General features: G+C 46.4%; 1 protein-coding gene across 1 annotated transcript; it reads left to right on the top strand.

The window, feature by feature from the left end:
- The first annotated feature begins 351 nt into the window (after positions 1-351).
- On the top strand, positions 352-22,832 carry ical1 (islet cell autoantigen 1-like). The gene is made up of 16 exons (XM_080531693.1): positions 352-382; positions 1,415-1,455; positions 1,565-1,598; positions 1,779-1,953; positions 4,590-4,662; positions 8,465-8,588; positions 10,051-10,249; positions 11,164-11,289; positions 11,385-11,483; positions 11,651-11,736; positions 12,003-12,052; positions 20,482-20,550; positions 21,011-21,223; positions 21,746-22,087; positions 22,417-22,518; positions 22,707-22,832. Exons 3-16 carry the CDS (start codon positions 1,591-1,593, stop codon positions 22,820-22,822), a joined length of 1,782 nt encoding a protein of 593 aa, XP_080387819.1. The 5' UTR covers positions 352-382; positions 1,415-1,455; positions 1,565-1,590; the 3' UTR covers positions 22,823-22,832.
- Positions 22,833-23,731: the final 899 nt, after the last annotated feature.

Genomic DNA, 23,731 nt, shown 5'->3' with positions numbered 1-23,731 from the left:
TTAATTATCAATACATGTCAGTCATTTTATAACTGAGTGTTATTTTATAACATCATTAAGGTTTTGTGTTCTAGAGAACAAACCTTTCTCACCCATTCATACCCGTGCGAATTAGTCACAATTGTGGAAACTAGGCGCAGCTCCATATTTATCTTGCACTTCCTCTTATATTGTGTACAAAATAGGCCAACTGTTTTTTTCCCACCAACTGGTTCAAATGCACCCCAGTGGCAAATACCTCACTAGCACCACAGCGCCCCCCAGTGGCCGTGCATAAAGCCACTTTGCATATCCTGTTTCTAGTCTGTCTGAGGATGGGATGTGCTGCTTGCTGGGCTGCTGCTGCTGCTGGACAAAGGGAGCTCTTGGATTGCTCTGGGAGGTAAAGCCTAAACTATCTCATATGTGATGATGTATTTAACACTTTCCGAATGGCGTTTATGCTGCAGTTCACCTTTCGGTCGTAGACATGAAATGTCAGTGTAATTCGTTGGAAGTAGGAGACCGCAGAAAGATGTTTATCCTGATCTGACGTGTGTTAGCTGAACTAGCACCTGTACGCAGGAGCGACATATCCTTGGCTGCGTTCGTAAATTTGCCCTGGAAATCTGATCAGCACTCATGGAATGCCTCTTGTCCAATCAAATTACTTGGTCCCTTTATGACGTTGAACCCAGTGTGCGCTCTGGCGCTCTCAGAGCGAATTTACGAACGCACCCCTTGAGAGCATCGTTAGCTAGCTAGTAAACGAACTACATGTCAAATAAAACGCAGCCTGCGCAGTTGCATGCTTAAAGAAAATGCTGTGTTTTCGTTGTGAGAGTGAGATTTAGCACAGCAGGTTGTCACCTAAGCCATAAAGTATCCCTAAAAATGTATACACCTAGTTTCCGGTCAACCTCGTAACCACATATCGCTGCTAGCCAGCTGGCTCGGGTTGATGATGATGATGATGATGATGATGATGATGATGATGTCGTCCTCTCTTCCAGTCGCATCCTCTTATTTTGACACTGACAGGTGTGTTTGGGTCATTTACTGTTTTAGAGACGATTGTCCTGACTTACTCACGGTTCAACGTTTTAGTGGATGTCAAGTGAGAGTTTCCTTACTAGAATCATCAGTTGTCGCGACAACAGCTGTCACTTTTCTTCTCTTCCGTGTCAATGTCTTACCTTTGAATGACAAGAGCAACACGTGCACACACACACACACACACACACACACACACACACACACACACACACACACACACACACACACACACACACACACACACACCCTTTTGTACATAGTTGTGGTTTGTGATGCATAGCATTTCACACCGTACTTCAATACCTGTGTGGATATGTATATAATGTGTATATATAATCTCATCTGACAGTTGAATTTGAAGGTGCAGCTGTTATTTCAGGGTCTGCCGGATGTAAACATACTGTACACTATAATTTGAAGGTAAGATTTCCCATCGTGAACAAGTCACAATAACGTACATTACATTCCTGCATCTGCCATATAATGGGCTTGAATGATGAATTACATCTTTATGTTTGTTTATTTACAGAACAGGAAGAAAAGCTGCAGGAAAGAATGGAGAGGTAAACACGTCATTCAGTCAGTCAATGAAACTGTCAAGTTGTTTCACGCCATCTTCTGCATGTTTTGTGATAGGCTACATAACATGACCGGGTTAGTTAGCCCAACGTGCTTAACGGCAAGGCGTTAGCGCTGACCGTCACAAGTCTTCAAGTTTCAACCAACTGCCGCCCTCCTGCTAGGTTCCAGGGAGACATGCTGAGCGGTGGCCGGGCCCTACTGGGAGAAGACAGCTCTGTCATGGCCCGCATGCAGAAGAAGTTCTGGAAGACCAAGCAGGTGCTTATCAAGGCCACGGGGAAGAAGGAGGACGAGTACGTGGTGGCCTCTGACGCTGACCTGGACGCCAAGCTGGAGGTGAGGCATGACATGGCCCAGTGGCAATTATCAGTCATCAATTGTATACCATCAATAGTATCAAATCATATCAAAATGCATACAGTTTCTCATTCTGAGGGTCCAATCACCAACAACGTTGTTGGAATATCTGAATAGTATATCATTATCATGTCCATATACACTGGCGCAAGGCTTGGAAAGGGGGAATTGATACTTTATCAAGGTTTGAAAAGAGTGTGTGTGTGTCTGTGTCTGTGTCTGTGTGTGTGTGTGTGTGTGTGTGTGTGTGTGTGTGTGTGTGTGTGTGTCTGTGTCTGTGTCTGTGTGTGTGTGTGTGTGTGTGTGTGTGTGTGTGTGTGTGTGTGTGTGACTAGTGCCTGCTACAGTTTCAGAGAGGTGCGGTAGACTGAGAGCCTTTTGTTTGCTCTGGACCCCGAGACCTTATTCTGTCAAACCTCCGTCATTGTTGCTCCCAGTCCCCGTGGTGCACGGAGGAGGAGGAGAGAGATGAGATAGATGGGGAGAGAGAGAGCCTTATTACACTGGGGACTAATCACTCTGCTCTTGTGCCTGCAATCCTGACAAATGGCTGCAGGTCTGTCTGTCTCTGCCGGGTCTCACTGCTTGTCTGTTATGAGCTGTTCCCTGAGTCACAGCAGGCAGCGCTGGGAGCAGGCAGGTTGGATGTGATTGCATCAGCTGTCTCGCAAGTCATGGTTCTGCAAGGGGGTGTTACAAGGCTATAAAATAACCTCATTTAAAAAAGTAACTTTCTCAGGTTTATGGGCAAAGTAAGTATTGCACCTGCTGGTATGGGGGTGGGGCGGTGGGGGGTGGGGGTTGGTGTAATGATTAAAAAGCTCAGTTTACTTGGAAGTATCTGTTTCTATAGGCCTACTGTAGGCTCATATTAAAAGGTGCTTTGTTGTTTCTTATGAATGCGGCTCTGTCTCTTGATGGTTCAGGATCCCTGTGGGGGTGAAACAAGGATGAACAATGATGCAGAGAGAGTGCGTGTGCGTGTGTGCATGACATTTGGCTGACTGTTGATTTTGGTAGGTCATTAGACAAATACCATCTTGTTAAAATGGCATGAGTGTGCCTCTGCTAGACAGAGGTGTCTCTATACGCGCCTGTGTGTTTGAAGCGGAGATCTGTGTGTGTTTGAGGCAGTGGTGTGTGTGTGTGTGTGTGTGTGTGTGTGTGTGTGTGTGTGTGTGAGAGTGTGAGTGTGAGTGTGAGTGTGAGTGTGAGTGTGAGTGTGAGTGTGAGTGTGAGTGTGAGTGTGAGTGTGAGTGTGAGTGTGCTGTGCGTGTGCGTGTGCGTGTGCGTGTGATGATCTCTGATGAAATCTGAGGAGAATCTGATATTGTAGCGCTCAGGTGTTCCACTTAGGCTGCAGGTGTACGGCTGCCAGTCTGGGCTTGTCTGCTCCCTAGATGAGGGTGGTGACTTTCCAGCCTTGGGTGAATCAGTAACTAGGAGGTGTGTGTGTGTGTGTGTGTGTGTGTGTGTGTGTGTGTGTGTGTGTGTGTGTGTATATGCGCGCACACATGTGCTTTCTCCGTTCTCAGTCTTTTTTGTCTGTGATTCATCAGGCTATTTCATGTGTGTGAGATGTTATTTATTGGGACAATAGAAAGTATTTATTGGGTAGAATCTTCATTGTAAAGTGCTCAGAAACGAGCTGTAATCAGCACAGCAGATAAGGGCACTGAGATAAGCAGGTGGCGAGTGTGGCATTTAGAAGTAGATTAGAACTACAGGACATTAGTCTACTAGGTCACTGCTTCTCTATGCTAAGGTACAAATCCAAATTTGTGAACCCACTATTGTGTGAATTGTTTATTTAATAAAAAATAAATGTATTGAACCTTTATTTATCCAGGCAGGTCCGTTAATAACTCATTCTTAACTCAAACGATGGCCCGGCCAGTGGAAACTGTAAAGTGCAGAGCAGTAACAATTTGTTCATGTCGTGATTTGTGCAAATATTGCAGTGACGCAGGCATAAACGATCCTAAATGAGGATTTGGCTTAAAAAAAAAAAAAAAAAAAAAAACTCACCCCGTCTGCTTGCTCCGTTTCCTCTACAGAGACAGAGAGTGCCCTGCGGTGGCTTCAAATGATGTGTTGCCATGGCTACCAGACAGATGATCCTTTTGTCCTATCTCCCTAAGTGATGTCGTGTGTTTTCTCTTGAGTGAGTTGTTCTGGTTGAGAGGAGATTGATTGACTGATTATCCAGCAGGTCCACTCTGTCTGTTCCCCTATGAGAGAGAGTCAGGGTGCCTAACGGTGTCTGTGGTCCCTGACCCGGTCTGTTGGCTGTAACAGACACACACTCTCTACACAGGTCAACAAACATGGTGTGCAGAATTATGGTGTGCAGCTCTTTATTTGTCCGTCTTCTGCTCTGCTCTCAAGCCACACGCCCGGCCACACACGCGTCACATGTCACAATCCAGAGGTGTGCAGGGTCAGCCACGGTGCGGCACCCCCCTAGTGCCTCGTTGAGTGCCTTGCTCAAGGGCACAACGGCAGGAAATGGTACTTAGGATCTGAGACCAGCAGTGTAAAAGTGTGTGATGTGTGTATGTTTGTGTCCTCTAAATGTGTCTGTGTGTGTTGTGTTGTGGTTGTTTCCCCCCCAGTTCTTCCGCTTGGTCCAGACCACCTGCACAGAGCTGCTGAGGATTATTGAGAAGTACCAGCAGAGGATTATACGTGAGTGGACCCGCCCTTCATACTGAACCACCACCCCCTCCCCCTGTCATCACACTGTCATACCCCCTCCCCCTGTCATCACACTGTCATACTGTCTCTCTGTCATCACACTGTCATACTGTCTCTCTGTCATCACACTGTCATACTGTCTCTCTGTCATCACACTGTCATACTGTCTCTCTGTCATCACACTGTCATACTGTCTCTCTGTCATCACACTGTCATACTGTCTCTCTGTCATCACACTGTCATACTGTCTCTCTGTCATCATACTGTCATACTGTCTCTCTGTCATCATACTGTCATACTGTCTCTCTGTCATCACACTGTCATACTGTCTCTGTCATCACACTGTCATACTGTCTCTGTCATCACACTGTCATACTGTCTCTGTCATCACACTGTCATACTGTCTCTGTCATCACACTGTCATACTGTCTCTGTCATCACACTGTCATACTGTCTCTGTCATCACACTGTCATACTGTCTCTGTCATCACACTGTCATACTGTCTCTCTGTCATCACACTGTCATACTGTCTCTGTCATCACACTGTCATACTGTCTCTCTGTCATCACACTGTCATACTGTCTCTCTGTCATCACACTGTCATACTGTCTCTCTGTCATCACACTGTCATACTGTCTCTCTGTCATCACACTGTCATACTGTCTCTGTCATCACACTGTCATACTGTCTCTCTGTCATCACACTGTCATACTGTCTCTGTCATCACACTGTCATACTGTCTCTCTGTCATCACACTGTCATACTGTCTCTCTGTCATCACACTGTCATACTGTCTCTCTGTCATCACACTGTCATACTGTCTCTGTGTCATCACACTGTCATACTGTCTCTCTGTCATCACACTGTCATACTGTCTCTCTGTCATCACACTGTCATACTGTCTCTCTGTCATCACACTGTCATACTGTCTCTCTGTCATCACACTGTCATACTGTCTCTCTGTCATCACACTGTCATACTGTCTCTGTCATCATACTGTCATACTGTCTCTGTCATCACACTGTCATACTGTCTCTCTGTCATCACACTGTCATACTGTCTCTCTGTCATCACACTGTCATACTGTCTCTCTGTCATCACACTGTCATACTGTCTCTGTCATCACACTGTCATACTGTCTCTCTGTCATCACACTGTCATACTGTCTCTGTCATCACACTGTCATACTGTCTCTCTGTCATCACACTGTCATACTGTCTCTCTGTCATCACACTGTCATACTGTCTCTGTCATCATACTGTCTCTGTCATCACACTGTCATACTGTCTCTCTGTCATCACACTGTCATACTGTCTCTCTGTCATCACACTGTCATACTGTCTCTCTGTCATCACACTGTCATACTGTCTCTCTGTCATCACACTGTCATACTGTCTCTCTGTCATCACACTGTCATACTGTCTCTCTGTCATCACACTGTCATACTGTCTCTCTGTCATCACACTGTCATACTGTCTCTCTGTCATCACACTGTCATACTGTCTCTGTCATCACACTGTCATACTGTCTCTCTGTCATCACACTGTCATACTGTCTCTGTCATCACACTGTCATACTGTCTCTGTCATCACACTGTCATACTGTCTCTGTCATCATACTGTCATACTGTCTCTGTCATCACACTGTCATACTGTCTCTCTGTCATCACACTGTCATACTGTCTCTCTGTCATCACACTGTCATACTGTCTCTGTCATCACACTGTTATACTGTCTCTGTCATCACACTGTCATACTGTCTCTCTGTCATCACACTGTCATACTGTCTCTGTCATCACACTGTCATACTGTCTCTCTGTCATCACACTGTCATACTGTCTCTGTCATCACACTGTCATACTGTCTCTCTGTCATCACACTGTCATACTGTCTCTCTGTCATCACACTGTCATACTGTCTCTGTCATCACACTGTCATACTGTCTCTCTGTCATCACACTGTCATACTGTCTCTCTGTCATCACACTGTCATACTGTCTCTGTCATCATACTGTCTCTGTCATCACACTGTCATACTGTCTCTCTGTCATCACACTGTCATACTGTCTCTCTGTCATCACACTGTCATACTGTCTCTCTGTCATCACACTGTCATACTGTCTCTCTGTCATCACACTGTCATACTGTCTCTCTGTCATCACACTGTCATACTGTCTCTCTGTCATCACACTGTCATACTGTCTCTGTCATCACACTGTCATACTGTCTCTCTGTCATCACACTGTCATACTGTCTCTGTCATCACACTGTCATACTGTCTCTCTGTCATCACACTGTCATACTGTCTCTCTGTCATCACACTGTCATACTGTCTCTCTGTCATCACACTGTCATACTGTCATCACACTGTCATACTGTCTCTCTGTCATCACACTGTCATACTGTCTCTGTCATCACACTGTCATACTGTCTCTCTGTCATCACACTGTCATACTGTCTCTGTCATCACACTGTCATACTGTCTCTGTCATCACACTGTCATACTGTCTCTCTGTCATCACACTGTCATACTGTCTCTCTGTCATCACACTGTCATACTGTCTCTGTCATCACACTGTCACACTGTCTCTCTGTCATCACACTGTCATACTGTCTCTCTGTCATCACACTGTCATACTGTCTCTCTGTCATCACACTGTCATACTGTCTCTGTCATCACACTGTCATACTGTCTCTCTGTCATCACACTGTCATACTGTCTCTCTGTCATCACACTGTCATACTGTCTCTCTGTCATCACACTGTCATACTGTCTCTGTCATCACACTGTCATACTGTCTCTGTCATCACACTGTCATACTGTCTCTGTCATCACACTGTCATACTGTCTCTCTGTCATCACACTGTCATACTGTCTCTCTGTCATCACACTGTCATACTGTCTCTCTGTCATCACACTGTCATACTGTCTCTGTCATCACACTGTCATACTGTCTCTGTCATCACACTGTCATACTGTCTCTCTGTCATCATACTGTCTCTCTGTCATCACACTGTCATACTGTCTCTGTCATCACACTGTCATACTCTGTGTGCCCCCACCCACCTGAATATTGATCCGACCACAGACCTGTCCTAGTAGTCTAACCCCCCCCCCCCCTCTCTCTCTCTGCAGACTTGTCCCAGTAGTCTAATAATAATAATAATAATAATTCATTAAATTTATATAGCGCTTTTCCGAGGCTCAAATACGCTGACAATATGGGAGAAATGGAAAACACAGAAACAACAAGCAACAGATAACATGGGCACATGGAACACATAGTTAGCGAACGGGGAGGGGGGGCGGGGTGGTAGGGACAGGGGAGATGGTTAGGGGTAGGGGAGGCTGTATGCGTGTCAGGGGGGGAGGGGGGGTGGCAGGGTTAGGGGGGGTGGCAAGGTTAGGGGAGATGGGTAGGGGTAGGGGAGGTGTTGCAGTCTAACCCCCCCCCCTCTCTCTCTCTCTCTGCAGACCTGGTCTAACCCCCTCCCCCCCCCTCCTCTCTCTGCAGACCTGTCCCAGTAGTGTAACCTCCCCCCATCTCTCTCTCTCTCTCTCTCTCTCTCTCTCTCTCTCTCTCTCTGCAGACCTGTCCCAGTAGTGTAACCCCCCCCTCATCTCTCTCTCTCTGCAGACCTTGTCTAACCCCCCCCCCCTCTCTCTCTGCAGACCTGTCCCAGGAGTCTAACCCCCCCCCCCTCTCTCTCTCTCTCTCTCTCTCTCTGCAGACCTGTACCAGGAGTCTAACCCCCCCCTCTCTCTCTCTCTCTCTCTCTCTCTCTCTCTGCAGACCTGTCCCAGGAGGAGAACGAGCTGGGTCTGTTCCTGCGCTTCCAGGCGGAACACGACCGCACCAGGGCAGGCAACATGATGGACGCCACCAGCAAGGCCCTCTTCGGCTCCGCCAAGCAGAGGTCAGGGGTCACGTCACGTTCACACTTCAATGGTTTTTGGAAAAAAAATAGAGTAATATGGAAGACAAATAGACAAATGTGGGGTAGTGGAGGCCAAGTGGATAGTGAGTTCGGACTGGTGATCAGAAGGTCATGAGTTCCAATCCCCACCTGGGGACACCACCACTAGTGTGCTCTTAGTAAGTAGCCCTAAGGGCACATAGCCAGGGGTGCACATAACTGGTGCGCCAGTGCGCATGCGTCGCCAAAATGCATGCTGCGCGGCAGATCAGCGGCAGATCAGCGCTTTTGCGCACCAACAGCTGGGTCCAAGAAGCAAGCCCCACCAAGTAAGTAACTATTTGCCGTCCCCTCAGCCGAAGGCCCGACGAGTAATCCATCACGACGACCACGGCGACTCCCCTCACGAAAACATTCGGAAAGTATCGTAACTCGTACTTTCATTCCGCGTACCGCGTATCGCGTATCGCACGGTTATCACGCCGACACGTGACAATTCAGTCCCGAACGACTCGTCGCTAAAAGGAAAAACAACACCAACTACTGACCCAGGGAATATGGTTGGGAATTCTATTAGAAGAAAGAAGAAAAAAAAGACTTTGTTGCACAATCAAAATAATGAGCTATTTAAAGTGATGGCCTACAACATCCTCTACCATGGTTGAAATTGAGGACAGTGATAACTTACAGCAGTCAAGAGAGCAGTGATGATGATTAAGCTTGTAGCATAAGTAAATGCTTAGGCTGTAACTTTTTGTTGAAAAGTTAATTTCAGTGTTTACAGAACAGAGCAGTGCTTAAAGAGATGTCAGTTGATTTCATTGTGTTTAAAGAACAGACATTCAGTTAGTGCTTAAAGAGATGTCAGTTGATTTCATTGTGTTTAAAGGAGTCTGACAGACTTTCATGCTTAAAGAGCAGTCATTTGATTTTGCATTTGTTTATTTCGTTTTGCACACAATCATTTGTTCGTTCATCTTTATTTAGAATAAATGTTGTTTTGCTAATATAAGTTATCCATGTATCCCTTTTTCATCCATCCTGTGGGACGGGGTCGTGACTCGCGAGCTCGGGGAGCACCAAGCAGCATCCCTAGGTGCTCCTCTGAGCACTGGCCCCAAAAAGTTATGTGCACCCCTGCACATAGCCCTAAGTTACTCCAGGGGAGACTGTCCCTGTAATCCACGTTTTATCTGGCTTTGGATAAAAGCGTCTGCTACAACGGTTAACATGTAAACGGAGAGACTGATTAGAAGTGAGACAAACAGGGAAAGGTTGTCTGGATGCTAAGTGGTGTGGGTTGTAGCCTGCCTTGCTAATGTTTTTTCCCCTTTTTCCCCTGATGCCCCCCCCCCCCCCCTCTCCTCCAACCCCCCCCCCCCCCCCCCCCCCCCCACACACACACACACACACCCACACACCCACACACACACATACCCCCCCACACACACACACGCCCCAGGATGGCCCTGTGCCCTCCCCTGCAGCGCATGGAGCAGGAGGTGGAGACGTTCCGGAGGCGTGCGATCGCCGACACGCTGCTGACGGTGACCCGCATGGAGAGGTCCCGCACGGAGTACCGCGGGGCGCTGCTCTGGATGAAGGACGTGTCCATGGAGCTGGACCCCGACACCTACAAACAACTGGAGAAGTTCCGCAAGGTAGGGGTAGGGGGGGGGGGGGTGTGTGTGTGTGTGTGGGGATGTGGGGGGTGGGGATGGGGGTGTGTGTCAGGGCTCGACAGTGCGACTGTTTTGGTCGCATTTGCGAGTGAATATATTTCTGTGCGACTTGGAAATACATTCAATCGCACCAGTGCGACTAACTGCTGAACTACTGTCATGCGCAGTCAAACCTATGTGTATAAGCGATGAGGGAATGAAAACAGTGAACAGAAACGCGTGTCGCAGAAATGCTTCACGCGAGTCCTATATGCTTAAAATGCGCATAATGGGTATATGGGATACAGCTCTCATAGTTCGTAGCGCTGTGTTTTGTTAGCCGCTAGCTGCTAGCAGCGGTTGCTTCCGGTTTCATTACAAAGAGGTTAACCCTATATGTGCCTGATGTCTAACATTCAAATGACTACCGAACCGTGAACCGTGACCCAAAAACCGAGGTTCATACCGAACCGTGGGCCAACTGAAATTAAGATTCTTACTTCCCCTTTACATTGTGTGAGTCTCCATTTTTATTACGGCCAAGAGCCGGTTATGATCATTTTGATATGTTATGATTATGATAATTTGTTGTCGTTGTTGACGAAAATTGCGCAATTTTCATTGTGCTACTGAAATTCTTGGTGTGCTACTAAATTTTTCAACATGGTAGCACAGTGCTACCTGGGGAAAAGGTAAGCGTCAAGCCCTGGTGTGTGTACACATTTTGGCGTGACAGTGTCTGTGTGTGTGTGTGTATACCTGTGACGTGTTGAAATCCCAATCTGTGTGTGTGTGTGTGTGTGTGTGTGTACATTTGAGGGCGATGGTGTCTTGTGTGTTTAGAGCTGCGATATGTTGAACCGTGTGTGTGTGTGTGTGTGTGTGTGTGTGTGTGTGTGTGTGTGTGTGTCCAGGTGCAGGCCCAGGTGAGGGGGACGAAGGGCCAGTTTGAGAAGCTGAAGAACGACGTGTGTCAGAAGGTGGACATGCTGGGGGCTAGCCGCTGCAACATGCTGTCTCACTCCCTCTGCACCTACCAGGTGTGTGTGTGTGTCCATGTCCATTTGCATCAGATGTGTGTGTGTGTGTGTGTGTGTGTTTCAGTGTGTAGTGTCTGAGCTGTGTGTGTCTACAGGCCACGCTGGTTCAGTTCTGGGAGAAGACGGCCCATGTGATGGCTGAGATCCACGTGGCCTTCCAAGGCTACGTACCCTACCAGTTCACCACACTCAAGGTGTGTGTGTGTGGGGGTGTGTGGGTGTGGGTGTGGGTGTGTGTGTGTGTGTGTGTGAGAGAGAGTGAGTGTATGAGGGTGTGTGTGTGTGTCTGTGTGTGTCTGTGTGTGGTTGGTGACATTTTGTGTGTTGTTTGTATTTGCCGTTCACCCTCCTCCTCTGTCAGGACCTCCGGGACCCCCTGGACCTGATCACAGAGGGACCCACACAGGAGGACAACACAGAGAGGGCTCCACAGAGCCACACAGACAAGTGAGACACACACACACACACACACACACACACACACGCCCTCGTCTTACATTGTCCATTCCCTGTTGTACCTGACATCATCTGTCCTCTCATCTCAGTTATGTGTAAGGGCCTTGTTTTCACGTGCGTGCGTGTGTGTGTGTGTGTGTGTGTGTGTGTGTGTGTATGTATGTATGTATGTGTGTGTGTGTGTGCACGTGTGTGTGCGTGTGCACGTGTGTGTGTGCGTGTGCACGTGTGTGTGTGTGTGTTCTCCTCTTCCTCAGTCTGGTGTCTCTGGATGAAGACAAGCCGACAGAAGCTGCCATTGATGCTGGTATGTCCGCCCCCTAGTGGCCCAAATATAGCGTTTTTTTTTTTTTTTTATCTGTGCTGGTGATTTTCCTTGTTTCGAAGCCCTTTGTAATGCAAGCACTCATCTAATGCTGCCAAGCCATAATAGCCATAGGCTGTGTTCGGAATGGTATACTAGCATACTGCATACTAGCATACTCAATGAGTATATACTGCATACTACCTACTAAATTCATAATAAGTATGTGAAAACCAGCCGACCATTTACACATTACGCATACTGCCTCCCAGAATGCATTTTGCCGGGAGTGGCGAATTTAAACCTCCATTTTAAACCTCCATTAGCTAAAATATGTAATTTTGGCTTTACAAGTGTTAACATGTCATTTTATGAAGTTTTAATATGTTTTCAGGCGAGAAAGTAACCACATATATTCCCAAAATGTGTCCAGTTTACCAAAATAACCCGTTTATATATCTGATCTGATGATTTTTTGCGTCTTCTGTTCGCTAGCTGCGTTCGTAAATTCGCCCTGGAAATATGATCAGCACTCATGGAATGCCTCTTGTCCAATCAAATTACCTGGTCCCTTTATGACGTTGCACCCAGTGTGCGCTCCGGCACTCTCAGAGCAATTTTAACTTCTCCCTTCATCCAGGACACCTTCTGCATAGTCTACCCACAAATAGAGTGCTTATATAATAAAGTTCCATGAACAAGAGTGCTCCAGGCACAGGCATATGGATGCTTAGGGTCATGGTCCTCTTGCTCACGGCCATACCAGTCTGAATACGACCTGTCGTAAAAAGTTTGGGATAGCAGCGTGAGCTCTTGGAATTTGTTTGTGTGCATGAGAGTTAAGTGTTTGAATATTTGCGTAGTTTGTGTGAGTGAAAGGAGAGTTAGTGTGTGAGAGTTTATTCCCCCAGCAGCTTGCTGTTAGGGGGGATATTTTTGTTTTTTCGTTTTTGTTTGTACTCGGACGGCTCAATATGGTAAAGGCACGCGGAACGACAGACAACACGGCTAAGAACACGGACACAGGCAAGGCGAAAGAAGGAGAGAAAGAGAGAGAGGAGATGGAGAGACAGAAAGTGAGAGATGAAATAAGAGAGGAGAGAGAGAGAATCGCGAGGAAGAAACAGGCGGCGGAAGCGAGGGCGCAAGCGGAGAAGGAGGAACGAGAGGGAGAGAGGAGAGAGGAGCGAGAGGTGCCAGCCTACAGCAAGGAATTGACGGTGGCGGTGGAGCTGGTCGGCGAGGAGAAGGTGACCATGATGGCGCTGCTCCGGGCGACGAAGGAGGTGTGCGGGCTCGTCGTGGGCTGCAGATACATAGGATTAAATAAGTACGAGATCACGATGAGCCATCCGAAGGGGAAAGAGAGGCTGCTCGACGGCTTCAAGATCAACGAGACGAGGGTCATGGCGAGGGAACTGTGCGGGGACGAAATGGTGGTGTCCTTCATCGGACTGCCGGTCTACACAAAGAACGGGGACATTCTAAGGAAATTAACAGACTGGGGGGTGCACGCGGTCTCCCCGATAAAGAGGAGGATGTGGCCGGGGACCAGCATATGCGAAGGAACACGGTTTGTAAAAGTGAAATTTAATGATGTTGTAAAATCGCTGCCGTACTCGACCAAGTTCGAGACGGACAATGGGTCTGATTTTTTTCGGGTGATTCATGACAGACAGGTGAAGGTGTGTAGGATGTGTCTGCAGCCAGGGCACATCCTACGGGAATGTCCCGAGTTCAAGTGCAGAAGGTGTGGGCGCAGCGGGCATTATGCGAGGGAATGCGCGACTTTTGAAAACAAGTGCAGGGGGTGCGGGGACCTGGAATCCCAATGCAAGTGTAGGGAGAGGGAGGAAGAAGGGAAGGGGGGAAAGGGGGGAGAGGAAGAGAAGGGAGAGGGAGAAGAGGGAGAGAAGAGCGAGGGAGAGGAGGAAGAGAAGAGCGAGGGAGAAGAGGAAGAGAAGAGCGAGGGAGAGGAGGAAGAGGGGATGGAGGAGGGAGTATCGTTGACAGCTCAGACTGTGTCAGAGACTCAGAGCACGAGGTGGTCGGGACTGACAGGAGAGAGTGGGATGGGGGGAGGGCATGGGGTCGAGCCTCGACAGCTTTATGGGGGTAACCCAGGCATCGGAGTTGCAAGGGAGCGCACAGACGACCGGGGGGAGAGGTTCCCAACAAGAGCCTTTGCCCCCGAGAGTCGCGCGCCCGAGAGAAGCACAAGAGGCAGGCAACAAATCAAAGGAGGGAACCCCCATGAACTTACGGATACGAGGGGCCGTATCAGTAAGCCCCCCCCCGAAAGCATCTGAAAAGATGTTAACAAACAGTGACGATGGGTGCGGGGAGCAAGACGAGTCTGAGCTGTTGACGATAGTGGGAGGGAGGAAGAGGGCGCTTTTAGCGGGGAAACTAAAGCGCAAATCAAAGCAGCAGAACGTGGAGGGAAAGAAGAAATGAAATAAAAAATGGCAGTAAACATATTTATCCTTCTACACTTGTTTTCAATGGTCACGCTTTCCTCCATAAACATCAATGGGCTCAATAACATGGAGAAGCTGGAGGAGGTGCTGGTGACTTTCACATCTGATGTTCTGGTACTGCAGGAGACAAAGTGGACAGACACCAAAATGACAGAAATCAAGGGGAAATGGAGGGGTATGCTGTTTACAAATAATGGGACGAATAAATCATGTGGGGTAGCGATATTAATTAAAGAGAATAGGGTAGAGAATGTAAGAGAGGTTTTGAATGACGGGAAGGGTAGGGTAATAGGGATAGAATTTAATATAAATAATGTTATGTTTAGATTAATTAATGTGTATGCACCAAACAGAGAGGTTGAAAAGAGGGATTTTTTTGTAGAACTAGGCTTGCACTGCACAGGGAATTGTATTTTGGTGGGTGACTTTAATGTATTTTGCACTAAGATGGATGTTTATAGAGTAGATAGTTTTAAGACAGATTCAGCTAGGAGGGGGTTATTAGAAATGATAGAGCAGAGAAATGTAATAGATGTATGGAGAGTTAGGAACACAAGTAAGAGGGAGTTTTCGAGAAGACAGGTAGTTAGTGGGGTTTTGAAGCAGAGTAGAATAGATTTATGTTTAGTGTCACAGGGGATAGAAAAGGAAATAGGAGATATACAACACAAATTCACGGGGTACAGCGATCACGCAGCAATCACGTTTCACTTAGGGGGTAGGCACACAGGGAAAGGGGTGTGTGTGTGGTGTTTGAACACGAGGGTATTAGGGGATAGGGGTATTAGGGGATATGGTGAATGAGCATATTAGTGAGCGAATGAAGTGTGGAATGTATGAAGAGAATGTGTGTGAATGGTGGGAGTGTGTTAAGAGACAGGTAAAACAATTAAGTATTAGTTATTGTAGAAAACGAGGTCAGGATAGAAAGAGAAAAGAAAGTGTATTGAGAGGGAGGATGGATGAGGAACTAAAAGAAATAGACAGGGACCCAGATAGAAGCGTAGTGAAATACATGGAGATTAGGGGGGAATTAGAAGCGTATGAAAAGGAGAAGTGTAGAGGGGCTATAGTTAGGAGTAGGGCACAGTATACAGTAGAAGGGGAGAAATGCACAGCGTTCTTTTTAGGGTTAGAGAAGCAGAAGCAGGGGAAAACATACATAGAAGAGATAGAGAATGAGAAAGGGGAGATAGTGAAGGACTATGTAGGGGTTTTGGAGACAGTGCAGGAGTATTATGAGAATTTGTTCAAAAAAGGTAGTGTAGACAATGACAGTGTAGGAGAAGTTTTAGGGACAGTTGAGCATAGGTTAGCAGATAGTGACAGGGAAGGGTGTGATAGGGATTTATCAGAGGGGGAGGTCACCTTAGCCATTCAGAGCTCAAATAATGGCAAAAGCCCGGGCTCTGATGGCTTACCAGGTGAATTCTACAAGTGTTTTAGTGCAGTGCTTAGTAAGATTTTGTTGAAGGTTTATAAGGAAATGGAAAGGGTAGAGAAGGTTAGTGAGTCGATGGCAACAGGGTTAATTACTTTATTATACAAGAAGGGTAGTAAGTTACAGTTAGGGAATTACAGAGGAATTAGTTTATTGAATACAATTGATTTTAGCCAATAGGATTAAGTCAGTAGTAGGGTCCATAGTGTCATCGACTCAAGCGTATAGCATACCAGGGAGAGATATAGCGGATACAATAGGATCAGTCAGGGATACAGTGAAACACATGAAGGAAGAGGGAGGGATAGTGTTGAGTGTAGATTTCAATAAAGCTTTTGATAGAGTAGAGCATGAGTTTATGTTTAGGACGTTAGAGAAGTTTGGTTTTGGGGAGAGGATAGTTCAGTGGATTAGGTTACTGTATAGTTGTGCAAAGAGTAGGGTAAAGTGTAGTGGAGTTTTGACAGATAGTTTTAGTTTAGAAAGATCAGTTAGGCAGGGTTGTCCGTTGTCCAGTCTGCTGTATAGCATTACAGCAGAGCCACTGGCGACGTTGTTAAAATCAGACAAACACATTCAGGGTATACATATTCCAGGGGGTGGGAGGAGTTTAATACATCAGTATGCAGACGACACAAACATAACAGTTAGGGATGTAGACAGTGTGAAGAGAGTAGTCAAATTATTAGAAGTATATGGGAAAGCATCAGGGGCCAAAATGAATGTAGAGAAGTCAGAAATACTGTGTGTAGGGAGTGTAGACATGAGTGAATGTGATATACCTTTGAAAGTGGCAAAAGGAATGATAAAAGTGCTAGGAGTGAATGTGGGTGTGAATGAAAAAGAAGCAAGGGATGTAACATGGACAGGGATTTTGAACAGGGTGAAACAAACACTGAATTCATGGAGAAGGAGAAAACTGAAACTAAGGGGAAAGGTGACGGTAATAAACTGCCTGATCCTATCAAAGGTGAACCATGTGTTGAGTGCACTAGATTTACCTTTGTGGGTCACGAAAGAATTGAATGGGGTGATAAATAGTTTTTTGTGGGATAGCAAGCAGGCACTAATTAGGCACAGGGTGTTAATAAATAGTTATAAGAATGGGGGGTTAAAATTGATAGATATAGAAGTGAAGAAAAGGGCACTTAGGGTCAAAATTGTGAAAAAGTTTCTGTATGGTAGGGATGAATATTGTTGGATGGGTTTCTTTGAGGATTATTTGCACAGATATGGAGGGTGTGGTGTGAATGGTCTTTTAATGGTTTTTAATAAACCACGGTATGAGGGAATGTCACTGTTTTATAGAGAGGTGTTTGAGGCATGGGCGAAATATTTAGAGCAGGTAAGGTACAAGTGTGTAGGGAAAGTTGAGGTTTTAAATCAGCCCATCTTTTTTAACCCCAAGATAAAGTACAATAGCAAGATGATAGTTAGTAAGCACTTTGAACAGGCAGGGTTTAGACAGGTAAAACATTTAGTGTCAGAGAACAATTTCAAAACAGAGCAGGAGATAGTGCAGGGAATAAGGGCAGTGAATAGGGATATAAGAATAGGTGGGATTGCAGGAGTGTATAATAGAATTAGGGACAGTATAAGTAGGGAATGGAAAACGTTAATGTTAGGACAGGGAGAGGCAGGTGAGGAAAAAAGGATGGTAGAATTAAGGGTAGAAAGGAAAGGTTTAGAGGTCAAGTTTGAGGATGTGAAAACAAAAGGGATATACATGGATTTACTGGGTGATGGGTTGGTGAGGCCAGCGTCAGAGAAGGTGTGGGAAAGGGTTTTTGAAGGTATTGATGTGGGAAAGGTATGGGCAAATTTGGGTGTGAAATATAATAGCGTAGAATGTGAGCACAATGATTTTAAGATTAGGCACAATAGGGTTTACACAAATGTTGTATTGCACCAAATGGATAGGAATGTAGGTAGGGTATGTGATGTATGTAAAGGGAGGGATGAACATTTTGACCACTTTTTTGTTGAATGTCCAAGTTTGTCTGTCTTATTTGTGAAAGTAAAGGGGTTGTTAAGTGTACACTGTGGGGTTACCGTCATGAATGAGATTGAATGGAAGGAATTGTTATTGTTTGGGGTGGTGGGAAAAAAGAAAGAAGTGAACGTAGATTTGGTTAATTTTTTGTTGAGTCACGTAAGGTATGCAATTGTATGTAGGAGGAATGTAGCACATTATGAGGGGAAAGTTACCAGGGTATGGGAGTTGTTTGTGTCACTATTTAAAAAGGATGTTAGGTTAGTGCACACACTGGGGAAAGCAGATTGTGGTAAACACTTTGTCAATAATAGCACTTTGGTGACTATTACGGGATCAGGGATGTTAGGTTTTAATATAGAGGATTAGTATCTGTGTTTGGTTTTGAGTCAGTGTTTATGTTTGTTTTATGTTTTTTCTGAGTTGACCAAGGGCTGCCAGGCATAGATAAGACCTGGTATGCTACTTGGTCTCATGTTGGTTTGTCTATTCTGGTTTAGGTTTAGGGTTTAGGGTTAGGGTTGTGTCTGTCCCACTTTTTGCGCTGTCTGTCATGAATCACCCGTTTTTTTTATGTGTCATATCCTTTGCTTTATCATTCTTTATTGTTTTTTTTGTCTGGATTATTTTGCGTATGGTTTATTTGTTATGTTGACGTTATGATTTTTCTGATTTGACCAAGGGCTGCCAGGCATAGATAAGACCTGGTATGCTACTTGGTCTTTTTTGTTGTCGTCTTTTGTCTATTCTATGTCTGTCCCACATTCTGTTTTGTGCTGTCTGTCATGTCTCACTGTGTTATTTACGTATCGTATCTGTATGTGTTTTGTGAATAATGTAAATAACCAACTGAACAAATTATCTGTGAAATTTATTTTTGATAATAAAAGATTACAAAAAAAATAAATACGCCCGATCTCGTCTGACCTCGGAAGCTAAGCAGGGTTGGGCCGTGTTAGTACCTGGATGGGAGACCGCCTGGGAATACGCGGTGCTGTAAGCTTTTCGTTCCTCCGCGTTACCGAGGAGAGGCGCGTGCAGCGGTGCACTCTTTCCGGATAGACATTTATGCATGCTCTCGGGGTTCGAAACATAACTTCCCGGGGTGCCAGTGGGTTGGTTGATGGCTCAAAATGACCGTATAGCGATGGTGGAGTGAGCTAAGCAGTATTGTGTTTTTACCACCTTCCTAGCTGGTGTTATTCACGGACAAATACGGTGCCCGGGGCACACTCTTTGCGGGTTAATAACGTCGCTTTACCGGGGCTTACGGTGAAAATTCAAATGTGTCCGGACAGGGGAGAGGGGCGGGATCGTAAATCACTTTGAATGGAGTCGATTGGAGACCCCCATCGATGTCGACACTGCTCAGAGTGAATTTAAGCATGTTGAACTCCCTGTTCATTGAGTTTACTCCCGGTTCACTTCTCGGGATGGCACCACGGTGGTTCAGTTCACTCACTCGACAGAAATATCGTAACATAATTACAACACGTTGTAAAATGATTTGGGGGGCCAACATCTTTAGCTAGCTCAAGTAACTAGCTTACTATATTGTTGTCTTAACAGTTGGTAAAATAACATGATTAAAATAAATATATATGAGCAATAACATATCGTGGGCAAGCAGTACAACCAACTGAAGCTACAATACTGGGATCATTCGTGATTGGGCTACAAACAGTCAAATATTAGGTGAAGATGTGTGTAAGACACAAATAAACTTGGATTTCATGCATTTCAAGTGGCATATTTGTAATCATGACGATGTAGTCATGTCTAAGAATGCATTTCACCATGTTAATGTTAATTATTGTTAATACATGTTAATTCCCAGTATAGTGAAAATACCACCGCTCATCCGTGATCAGACTTAGCTGGGGTGCTGCAGCTGAAGAGTATCAAATAGAGTGCAAAAAAGCAGCATCTGCACACTCAAATATGTGCAAAAAACTATGTTTATTGTAAGCTTTCGGTCCCCAGGCTATCGGACAATGTAAACAAAAGCTGTATGACAAGTTTGTATGACGCAGTTTGATGAGGCTGAAAGCGCACAGGGTTGCCAGATAGGATTGACAATTTACAGCCTAAACTTTCTATAACCTCAAAATCAAGTAGCCCATTTGGCGGTAACCCGCCCCATCTGGCAACCCTGGACGCAACTCTGCAACCCTGGACGCGAAATGCATTTTGGGAAATAGGACCAGAGCTAGTGTCCATCGTAACTGACTTAAATTTTCCCGGAAATAATTGCTCACATACTAAATTTCTTGCATACTCAAATCTCGCATACTGTACAGTGTGAACGCACTACATACTCAAAATCTACGTCATATCTAGTATGAGTAGTATGCTAGTACGCTATTCCGAACACAGCCTTAGTCTAATACAGTAAGTGTAAGTTAACATGTTGGGGTATTAAGGGTGGTCCTGGAGCATAGAAATCACATGACTGGTGAACGTCGTTGGTCCTGGGTGTGTTTCTGATGTCCTTATATGGCCGTGGTTTCCTTCACAGGCCCCGCCCACAGTGCTGATGGACAGAGCCACACCAGCGACAGCTCTCTATGTGCAAGTCTGGACTCTGGTAAGTGTGTGTGCGTGGGGTGCGTGCGGTAAAGTTCTTCTAGTTGTTAGAAAAGTGTCACATAATATTGCTTCTATTGTGCCCAAGTATGCCAGTCTGCCATTGTGCTGCAGTGTCAACAACTTGAAACAATACAACTTGAACTTGAGACTTCCTAACCCTCACCTGATTCACCACCACAACCAACTCGTGAGCTTAGAATTCTAAGGTTCTATCTCCGTTTAGGGTAGTTCAGAGATATTGAGCGTCAAAGTTTTTACATTCCATTATGTTTTGTGAGATGGAACTTTTGTATTTTATGAATTACTAACTCAAACATTTCAACATTTTACAAATAAAACCACACAGGCATTAATAAACACCTACTGGATCAGATTATGTAAAAAACTCAATTTTGACCAAAAATGGAGATAGAACCTTATAATTCTAACGTCACAAACTGTACTACTACACACCCCAGCCCTGTGTGACCTCAGTGGGCCTCTGAGTGCAGCCAGCACAGACGACGACCTCTTACTCCTGGGCTGCGACCTGCCCCAGCTCCGGCCCCCGCCTGGGCCCTCTATGCAGCCCCGGGCCCCTCCACAGCCTGCAGCGCCCCCTGCTGACGCCTGGGGGTTTGAAGGGCTGCAGCTCAGCCCCACAGAGTACCCCCTCCCTGCTGGTTTCACTGGTAAAGAGGCCCTCCGCCCCTCCACCCCTCCACCCCTCCGCCCCTCCACCCTCCGTCCTGCACTGCACTCATGCAGTTCTGCCTCTCAGCCCAGCGACACGTCCTCTTGTTGCCATGACGTAGCTCCCTCTCTTCTTCTTCTTCTACTCCTCCCTCTCAGCCTAGCCTCTCACCCTGAGCCTGGTTCCTCTCCAGGTTTCTTTCTACCTACCAGGGAGTTTTTCCTTGCCACTAGGTACCCTATGCTTTCTTTCAACTGGGGAGTTTTCCCTTGGCTTGCTATTGGGGGGGGGGGGGGGGGGGGTGTACAGTTGGCTGTTCAGGTCATGTTGTATTTACTGTTTCTATTGTGTTGTTATTGTGTTGTAAAGCACTTTGAGACAAAAATGTAAAAAATTGCTATACTCTCCCTCTCTCTATCTCATCCTCTCTCCTCCTCTTTCTCCCCCCCCCTCTCTCTCTCTCTCCCTCACTCCCTCTATGTCCCCCCCCCATTCTCCCTTCCTCCCTCCTGTGCTCCAGGCAGGGACCTGCTTTCCGGAGGTCCTTCCCAGCAGTGGCCCGGGGCCGGCCTGGGCACGCCGGGGCTCCTGACGGAGGAAGAGGAGGAGGACAGCGGAGAGAGGGGGGACATGTCCTTCCTCAAGGACCTCCTCAGCCCGGGCCCCCTGGGCGCAGACGAGTTCAGCCGGGAGTGGAGCGACGCGTTCGGCCTCTTCGAGTCTTCCGACACCCCTGCGCCCCCCCCCCCTCCCCAGTCCTCCGCCGGCGCGCCTAGCGGTGCGGTCCGCCCCCCCTCTCAGCCCCCCAGCCCCACCGGCTTCCTGCCCTCCCAGCTCCTGGACCACAGCCTGAGCTCTACAGGTCAGCCGCCTCTGCACGTCTGCCCCCTGGTGGTGGGAGGACTGTGCTGCGACACACTCATGTTCATTCATATTGGGTTATGGACCTCAGTGTTTTTATTTTTATAGTGATATGTTGATTTAAGTTGCTCCCGTTAAACCTAGTTTGTCTATAGAGAGTTTGTCTGCTTTTCTAATGGGTTCAGTCTGATGTATCTGTGTAAACTTTTATGTGGTCCTCCATTTCGTTCTTGAAGGATGATCAAATGACCCTACTCCCTTCCATCTGTCTCTCCTTTCCTCCATCTGCCTCTCCCCTCATCCTCTGTTCCCCCCACATCTGTCTCGCAGGCTGGGCAACTCCGCCCATGTTCCAGGCTCCGCCCCTACAGCCCCCTCCCTCTTCTGGTCTGGCCCAATCGGCTCATGCTGGCCCCAAGACAGCAGCCAATGGTGAGAGCTTGTTGTGATGTAATGACAAGTGTGAGTGTCAGTGTGAGTGAGAGTGTGTGTGGCACCATTACTCAAAGTGGGTTTTGATGAGTTGAATAAAAAGTCATAATGGCTGTGGTCAGTAATGTATCTCTCTCTCTCTCCCCCTCCCCCTCTCTCTCTCCCCCTCCCCCTCTCTCTCTCTGTAGTTTCCGGCGGTGCAGCCAGGGACATGTCTGCCTGGTTTAACTTGTTTGCTGACCTGGACCCTCTCTCCAACCCTGACGCCATCGGCCGCTCAGAGGATGAGCTGCTCAATGCCTGAGGGTTGGGGGGGCATCCACCCACCCACCCATATGTGTGTGCAGGGTCAATGTCCATATGTGTGACAAGGTCTGTTTAAAATATGTACACACACGCACACGCACTAAACAACAGTCGTGATCATGACAGTTTGTCATGAAGGAGATAGCGGAAGGCTGTTGGAGAAGTCTACCGTGTGTGAAAGTGTTTAGACTGTGGTATACATATGCAGTACTGAGCGTCTGTACGCCCTCAGCAAGACTCAGCTGCTCAGTCACAAAGACGCTTCTGAACAGCTTAGATTGTCTCGATTGTTTTTGGACAGAATTTTTAGTGATCTACGCTACCAATACCCAACACTTAAGGTGTGTGTGTGTGTGCGTGCATGTGTGTGCGTGTGCGTGTGTGTGCGTGTGCGTGTGTGCACAGTTACTGTATACTCTGAAAGGGATCGGGGATAAAGAATTGATCACTTTAAATGCTGTATTTATTATATATATATATTTGTGTATGTATAACAACCCTTTATCAGCTATGAATGAAGAGCACACATTAGAGCAATGCACATAATAATGAGATACTCCCTGTGAAGTGTATATTTATATACTGGTTCCAGATCTGTGTGTGCTTTAGCCCACTTTAAACATTGTAGCAAATCTCAGAGTAGCGTGATACTGGTCTAGGCCCAGGTTAGGGTACATCCAGTAAGGTTGTTGGTCTCAAACTTGATTTGTGAACCCTATAATGGACGTCTAACATAGCTGGAACAGTAACACCACTCACCGAGCATCACTAGTTAGAAGAATCTATTTTCTGACTATACTATCAATAATAATAGATTACGTTATGGAAACGTGCAGCTGAGATATCTATTTTTGTTGCAAGCTACACTGGAAGAAGAAGAAAAAAATAAGTAACCCCAAGTAATATG

This window comes from Nansenia antarctica (assembly GCF_963989245.1).
Source record: "Nansenia antarctica genome assembly, chromosome: 5".
In the NCBI taxonomy this organism is placed as follows: domain Eukaryota; kingdom Metazoa; phylum Chordata; class Actinopteri; order Argentiniformes; family Microstomatidae; genus Nansenia; species Nansenia antarctica.
Note: the sequence above shows the minus strand (reverse complement) of the source record. Positions and strands in the feature narration are given on the sequence as shown.

Excerpts from the sequence above, each read along its gene's own strand:
- ical1 (XM_080531693.1), top strand. Across the intron at positions 10,250-11,163 it reads AACTGGAGAAGTTCCGCAAG|GTGCAGGCCCAGGTGAGGGG; the intron begins GTAGGGGTAGGG and ends GTGTGTGTCCAG. Across the intron at positions 11,737-12,002 it reads CCACAGAGCCACACAGACAA|TCTGGTGTCTCTGGATGAAG; the intron begins GTGAGACACACA and ends CCTCTTCCTCAG.